We start from the raw sequence: 8,533 nt of genomic DNA, 5'->3' as shown, positions 1-8,533 counted from the left end.
TTATATACTCCTGACTCCGGCACTCTGCCCTGACCTGTGCACTCTTTGCATTATATCCTTTTGACTCCTGCACTCTGTGTGTTTTATAATCCTGATCCAGTACTCTTTCCATTTATTAGTCCTGACCCCTGTTCAGTCCAATAAAATTCCACTCACTCAGCGTAGTGATACAAGCAATGGTCTACAGATACCTTAAATAAACCTAGAATAGGTTACTTTCAATAAAAAAAAAAATATATATATATATATATATATTATTATTATTAAGTGTATCCAAACCCCAAAACCAAAATCCTCAATATGAGTTTTCCTAATCCCACCTGGTCATTGTCTGGGCTTGACTTCAATCATAACTACCTTAATTTAGCATTACTTGATTGATGGATTTGATGTGATTAGTGGTTTACACTATAAATAAATAAATCTTTGTGTTTTCCTAGTAAGATAAACATGTGTTTTCTGTAATTTTCTGTGTTGTAAGGACTTGTAAGCTGGCAAATACCGGTAGTACATTTTTGTTTTTGGGTTTAGATACATTTTAAGAAACTTACTGACTTTTCTGAGACTGACCGATGTTCACCCACAACCTGTATTGTATTATGGGGTTGGGCAGTGCTAATCTTCTACTTTTTACTGTAATATTTATATTTTTTTTATTTTTGTTCTGTTTTTTTTTCAATTTGAACTCTCCAGGGAACACTTATCATCACAGATCTGTCCTCAGTACACTACGATGAGAAATATTGGAAGTACCCAAATGAATTCAATCCAGAGAATTTCCTGAACAAGGATGGGGAACTAATTAAAGTAGAAGCTTTCCTTCCTTTCTCTGCAGGTAAAATACAGTTACAGTGCAGGTGGTGACTTTAGAAGCCCTACACATTTATGTAGTGATAAACAGAAAATATAAAACTTAGGAGGACTTATACACACAGACATTATCACCATGACTTATATTGGCCGCAGATCAGTCAGTGCCGAAACTGGAGCCAAGTGAGATCTGTAAGTATTGTATCCAGACATAGTGGATTAAGTTAACTACAGCAGAGTTTTTGTCACCTTCATTTGTCAGCATTCATTTCTTTGATGTTTGACTTCTGCAACTTAAAGTGTTTCTAAAATATACATTTAATTTTGAATAAGGAGGGGATATGAAACCTGACAGATTAAATTTACTGCATGTGTTGCATTTAGGGAGACTTCCTGTGAGGACCATTGTCACTGGGGCTGAAAATTATGGCAAATAAATCATTGTACTGTTGTCACCAGAACAGTTGGTAACATGAAATCTGGTCACAACTGTTTGAGGGACATTTCCTTTGTTTTTCTTTGTATCTCCAGAAGGAGAATGTCTTCATTGCTGATACAAATTCATAAGAAGTTTAATCAATTTCTGTTCAATCCAAAACTTAAAAAAATACAAAAAGAAGTTTTGTTTGTTTGTGGAGGATTTCAAGTTTATTATCCTGCCTGTTGTCTAACACTGTCTTGGGACCCAATTAGGGAGATCTCCCCATTCTCAGGAGACATGGCTTGTCTTTTCAGTTGAGATATTTGTATCATCAGTCTAAACCATTTTTTTATTTCTGGAGATTACAAAGAATAGAATCCAGAAGAATAAATGTGGAACTCATTAGACCCACTTACATTGGGAACTCAAACTGGAAAGGCAAGGTTATTTTTGTCATGTAAGCCATGTAGAGGTTAATGGAGATAACTAGCTGAAGTCATAGCAATAAATATCAGGCAGGGAAAGAACTCTCCCCTCTTTATCGAAAATAAAACAAAATTGGATTGGGTTGTGTTTTGAGTGTTAATTTCCATATTGTGGTTTCATTTAGGTCCTCGGGTTTGCCTAGGAGAGAATTTGGCCCGGATGGAGATCTTCCTCTTTTTCACAACTATGATGACACACTTTGAATTCCACTGGCCAGACCCAAAATCTTCTCCAGACATTACACCAGTATTTGGGCTCTCACAGGCACCAAAGCGTTTCAAAATGAGGCTAGTACCACGCATATAGAACTGACCATATGGACTCAACAGGACTTAAATTGGACTTGAAAAAAACTAAAAAATAGTGCAAAGTTTCATTTTACAAACAGAATAATATATCCAATTACATGTCAATTATTATATAGTAAGTGGTATCTAATATGAAGAAATGTACAATAAACATTTCTTCTATTTAGAATATTTAGAAGTTTTTTGTTTTTTTTACTGATATCAATAACTGGGTAGTTTTTCATGCTTCTTGGTACTTTTTTCATGACAAAATGGTAAACGTAGAAACCATTCTCTTTTTACTTGATAAATGGTATCATGAATAAAAAAATAAAATGTGTATGTGTATAAATATGTGTGTGTGTATATTACACCCTGTCTGCCATGCGTGACATAATTAGATTTCAAACTTGTCCCCTAAAGTCTCATACATTTTTATCTAGAATCTCATATAATATTTTGCATTATATCATGATACTAAAAGTAGTTTCAATGATTTTAAATATGTAGCTTGTATTAAAATAATGTTTCTAAAATGCACTTCTTTTTGTGGGGTGACAATGCTTTGTCATTTTTATACCTTTATACCTAATTGTGCTTCTGTGTTGTGATTGGCTTCTAATGGAGACCACGTTGTTCATTTTTATACTAATTACACATGCGTTGTCCACTCTAGACAACTCATCCACGCTGAGAAATGCCATGAATTCATTTTTTAAGTACATGTAGACATGCAAAACAAAACAAAAAAAAGATAGGAAATTGTCTGGCAATGATTGATAAAAAGTATAATAGAAAACTTTATTGCAAACAATTATTTTTTCAAGTAAAATTCTGAACATTACACAAAACATGACACATGATTAAAATCATCTTAAGCAATAAATCTTAGACAAAGAACTGCTGTCCGAGCAATGTCAAATATTCCCAACACGATTAGCGGATGATACCGCTTCTTCAGGGGATAGATAGCACTCTGATACCAGAAATGCCTCAATGTATTCCAGCAAAAGCCACAGTGTACAGCAATATATAATAAGCATCAACAGCATTAGGTTCAGGCCGTTTCAAATCAACTGCATCCCAATCAATGAACAGAAGGGTAAAATCTATTGCCATGTGCCAAGTTGTATGAAAAGATCCTTTACATGCATGAATGCATGAATGCATACCCTGTCTGTGGTAATATTGCTGTCTGTTTCCTCCCATCCACACATAAACACACGCATACTTGCTGAAATAGCAGTCCCTTTAGCTAGCCCAAGCACCAGAAAACAAGGAGGAAAGGGAACTGATTAGCTAGAGTTAGCCCTGGAAAGGAGGCAAGGGGCGAGAGCATTGAATAGCATGGAGAGCCATTGGGGGGGTGAGCCAGAATGTAGGAGAAAAGCGAAAATATGAGCTGTAGTGTGTAGCCCATGGTGTGGCAGTTAATGCTGTGGGGGACATTGCTATATGGGGTTATGTCCATTATTTCAACAACATCACTACTTCTTGTCCCTTAAAAATAAACTTGATGCATTCCATATAATTGTGCCTCCTCCATCCATAATTGGTCCTTCTCTTCTACTGCGCAGTATATAGTTCCAGTTTATATGAAGGAGATAATTTATAAAAATGTTCTTTTTGTTTTTTTGAGCCTTGTTAAAGGACACCGATCTGGTATTTGCAGATTTCTGACTTTCAGTTCTCATCAACCATTTGGAAATCATTATAAACCTCTGAATGTAAGTAGTAAGTAAGTAGAAGATATTGAATCTGCAGGTTTTCAAGGAGGCTGCTACAGTACAATCTACATTTAGGTAATTTTACTATTTGTTAGTAAGGGTTTTATTCTGTTATCCATTCAGCTAGCATTTTGGCAGAGGGGTTCATTTTTAGTGAATGGTCTCCTTGAACAAGCTACAAGATGGAAGACAATTATGTAAGTTCTGTGCTGTCAATTTCATTGCCTAAATTGCCCTTACCCTGAACTGCAGGTAGCTGATTTGTACATTGTGCACGTAACAGTAATCAAAATAGAAACTGCAATTACATATAGCCTGACATTATATAAAGCAGATGTAAACCCTAAGTGTATTGGTTTACTAAATAATTCATTTTGCTAAAAGACCTGCCTAAATAACTTTAGTAAAATATCCCAATTGTCTATATGCATGCAAACATTTGAACACAGGAATCACTATATGCAAACTGTATTTGCTGGTTAAAAACAGGGAAACCCACTGATTTTTTTTTCTTTTTAATACTAAAGTGGTTTAAACACCTGGGGGTTCATACAAAGCTGAGTTTTGCAATAGTATGATTTTATATATTACAATTGTGTAAGTAACTTGAGACCCCTTAATATAGGGAACCTCATACTCCAAGAGCATGCAGACAAGATATAGTCAGAGACTAGAGATACATTACATGAGACTGCTGGAGACCATTAATAAAGACCAGTGCTGTGTTTCATAGGGATTACCAATGCCCATTAGCATTTCCTTCTTGCAAATTAAAAATAGGGTAAAAGAGACAGCTTCTTCAGACCTCTATCTAGCAAGAGCCTACAAGGCCCTCAGGGACGAGAAGTGGTGGGCACTAATATGTAATTATGGCCGCATTCAGACCTCTGAAAACTTGCATTGTTGCACTGTTCCTAAAGAGAATATCCATCAAATCCACAGTTTAGATATTATAGGCATATCCAACAAATTTTACACCACATCTTCCATTTTCTTCCAAAATCGGTGCCTTGAACTCCAAAATATTGATTTGTTGGATGTGGCCCTAGAACTCTAACTGGTTCCCTGTTGGCCAAAAATTGGTATTGTTTACATTTATACTTTATGGGTGGCAATGTGCATGTAGCCTCTCAGGGTACCCACATGGTACAGTTCAGGGGTATAGGAAAGCAATAACTACAATGCAACTTATCTGCCAATCTAAACTAAAGTACTTGATTCCCTGAGCTGCTTGGTGCTATAGCTTTCACATGGACTGATACATCCAGTCATTAGTGCTGAGCTGAAAATACTCGGTGTACATTGCTTTACTGTGTGATGAAACACATGGAAACTTTTACCCGATATGACACTTCCTCTTCCATATTCCTACCAAACATGACCTTCATTGAGCTGTATATCTCACGTGCAAAAACCAGATTCCAGATGACCGTTTATGCATAGGAGAAGGGGCACACAGGGTCGCTGCCCTATTTCCTATCTGGAAAGTTCCCCTAATGAAGGTGCCTATTGAATGGTCTGGTTTTAATATCGAGGGGAACCCATGCCATTTTTTTTCCTGGTTAAACAAAGACTTTAGTCATGAAAAATGCAGCATCATTGCCTGAAATAAATAGCATTATCATTTTTATATTATGTTATCTATTTTAGGTGTGTGTCAATATGTGTATGTAGTGCAATGGTAAATTTTTTGGATGTGTGCAAGTGAAAATAATTAATTAGTCCGCTTTAGTGAATTTTTCTTTAAGATCCCATTCCTGGGAATTGGTTGGCTAATAAAGAATTGTAACTTACAATAATCAGATGGCCTTTGTTGGTCCAATTTATTCTATTAGAACTACCGATAAAGCAAAAATTAAAATGATGGTTTACCTTAAAGATGCAAGGGTTTTATATTTAGTGTATACAGGTAGTCCCGGGTTACATACGAAATAGGGACTGTAGGTTTGTTCTTATGTTGAATTTGTATGTAAGTAGGAACAGGTACATTATTTTAATAAATGCCATTAGGACAGATGTTTGTATCAACATAATATTAGGCAGCGTGGTGTCGGTTACTGTAAAAACACTGTGAGCTAATCACAAACTAACCAAAAAAAAAGAAAAAACTTTATGGAGCCTAGACATTCATTAACTTCTGGAGAAAGCTGTGCTTTGATATTGCAAAGTTTGTCTTGGTCATTGAAGAGTTACAAGATGTTACAGATCAGCTTAGCTCTTAAGATCACCCACAACCTCAGCTGTGCTTAGCAAAAGATTTCTTCTTCAAGTCATGCAAACCACCCCCTCCCCCCTCCAAGCCTCCGTCCTGCACACGAGGGAGCAGGGAAGCCCCGTTCATATCTTGGAGTCGTCTGTATGTGGGATTTCTTAACCCGGGGATTACCTGTACTGTGTTATTGCAATACCCTGGATGAACTCTGTGTTTCCACTTTAGTCAATTATGTTTATCATGCTTTAGCCACACCTGGAACATGCCCAGCCTGCTCAACCATGCCCACTGTTTAATGAAGGCCCTGGATACTGGTGTGTTATCTGCTCTTCTGCCAGGCATGCTCTCGATTCTGCTATTTGGGTTTTGCCTGTGGTTGCCGCCTGCTCTGACCTCAGCCTGTTACACAACTTGCATTGGTTACCGCCTGCCCTGATCACACTCTGTTCTACTATTCCGCTTTGACCTATTCTCTTCCTGTCTGATAGCCATTCCTACACTAAAGGCTTCGGATCCGTGTCATGCCAGGTGGGGAGAGTCTGGGGGCTGAAAACTGGTGATCCCCTTGCAGTAAAAATAGTTTGATGTCCACTAGGGTCACTGCCTCATCTCTTCTTGTGGGGTGCTCCAGTGAACAGGAACAATAGGGCATTATAGGGGAATGTCCTTGTTAAATCCAAATTTTCCCCAAACATTGGCATTGTATGGGTCTAGAAAAACCAAACTAAATATGCAATGCTGAATTCATGTTCAGCTGCTAACTCAAACACAACACAGCTCATGACAAAACATTTTTGGCAAGTTACAACAGTAACCAGAAACCATTTATTATGATATTGTCCACTTTCAGGGAGGTGTAGTCTCAGTATTGTTCTTTGTGTTTCAGGAAGCAGTAACAGATTGTGTGATTTCTTTATCATGGAGCTGAGCACTGTGCTGTTGCTGAGCTTTGTTATTTTAGCTTTGGTATGGAGGAAATTCTCTCGTCCTAAGGGATTCCCTCCTGGGCCCCCAGCATTGCCCATACTGGGCAACATACTGCAGATGGACTTTGCCAATCCCCTACAGGAAGTAGAATACAGTACAGGCTCAGCAGTTAGCATTGTAGTTGCCTACCTTGGAAGGACAAGGTAAAGAACTTTGAGGATTTGTCGTTCACAATATTTGTGGAAAAGTATAAAAACTTACTGCAATTATTTATTTATTTTTTTACAGTGATAAAGTATTAAACCGATTTAAGGAGAAGAATAGAATAGCGAAAGACCGAAAAGAAAGGCTTTTAATGCCTTAAAAGCCTTTCTTTTCTGTCGTTCTCTATTCTATTCTTCTCCATAATTTGAAGTACTAGTCTTGGCACAATCTAGGTCTACCTAAAATTTAACAAATCGTCTCTCCCCTCTGGTACCCCTCTTTTTTTTCTTTGTCATTTATTCGAATTTGTTAGACCGTAAATTGTGCACGTTCAACTCTATGTTTATATCTTACAAATGTGAGCTCATTGGTCCAACCCCACAGTAATTAATCTTTTGTGTCTAAGAACCATGGACATAGAACATCAATTCATATGATAAAAAAGTGTGTTAAGATGACTGTCATTCCTTTTCAATGTACAGAAAATTAATATGAGAATAGATTAAGTAAGATTGTAAAGCAAGCGGAAACTTGTTAAATGATGCCAATAAAATTTATTTCTGACATATTTATATTTTGTATTTCCTTGACTCCACCTCTCCCAATAACATGTTAATACATGTTTTACATTAAACCTTTTGTTTTGATTGCATGCCTTGTTCAGATGCAGCACGTCATCACTGGTTCTCTTTTTTTATTCAATGCAGTCAGATCATGGCTTGTATGGGGTACTGGCAGAGTACTATATTTAGCTCCCTAAAAAAACTCACATTCTGCCTTAGCCCTTGTTCTAACAAATAAATCTACCTGCAAAATAAATCTACCAGGAGGCGTATAGCAAGGGGCGTGTACAATGAAGTAATCGTCAGGAAAGTTTCACAGCTGTGTTTGTGTATGAATGCAGAATGTCATATTCTGCAGCCTTACATCTCTCCCAGTACAAACCTTCATATCTCCTAAACAGTATGTCCTACCTATTTGACATTTTCTGGGTACACAGGGCACCCCCATAGCTAGAACCCCAAATTTGGGGGTCATAAATATAAAAACTAGTGAAAACTGAACATCAGGGTTGCTGTTTTAAAAGTAAGTGTGTCTAGAAGCCCAAAATTAAACATACAAATTATGGACACTCGGGGCCCCTTACATAGCAAGGAGGTGCGAACCCTAAATTTATACCTACCTGTAACAAAACTAGAAATGTCATTCCTTCCCTACTTTGAACCCCAATTTATCTGGAACAGGGACATGTACAAAATCAAAATTGTAGGTGCAAGCCGGTGGTTAATACCCCCTAAAATTTCATCATTAGGTCATCGGCAGAATATAAAGAACTCTGCCAAACAAAAAAATCAACCCTGTTACACATTGCTGGACGCTCCTAACACCTGAACCTCAATTTCTCAGGAACGCGATGGTACAGGTGAACTAAATTAGAGGAACAAGTGGGAAACACCTG

The 8,533-nt window shown here is 37.3% G+C and overlaps 1 protein-coding gene across 1 annotated transcript in view; it reads left to right on the top strand.

Annotated features, from left to right (window-relative positions):
- Positions 1-2,544, top strand: part of LOC140338276 (cytochrome P450 2J6-like) — a gene marked incomplete in the record, with an annotated part of 8,534 nt that extends 5,990 nt beyond the window's left edge. The window contains 2 exon segments of the mRNA XM_072422421.1: positions 694-835; positions 1,842-2,544. Coding sequence (XP_072278522.1) covers positions 694-835; positions 1,842-2,023 — 324 coding nt within the window.
- Positions 2,545-8,533: the final 5,989 nt, after the last annotated feature.

The sequence above is a fragment of the Pyxicephalus adspersus genome, chromosome 9 (genome assembly GCF_032062135.1).
Source record: "Pyxicephalus adspersus chromosome 9, UCB_Pads_2.0, whole genome shotgun sequence".
In the NCBI taxonomy this organism is placed as follows: Eukaryota; Metazoa; Chordata; class Amphibia; order Anura; family Pyxicephalidae; genus Pyxicephalus; species Pyxicephalus adspersus.
The sequence above is the reverse complement of the archived record's forward strand: the minus strand, read 5'-3'. Positions and strand labels throughout refer to the sequence as shown.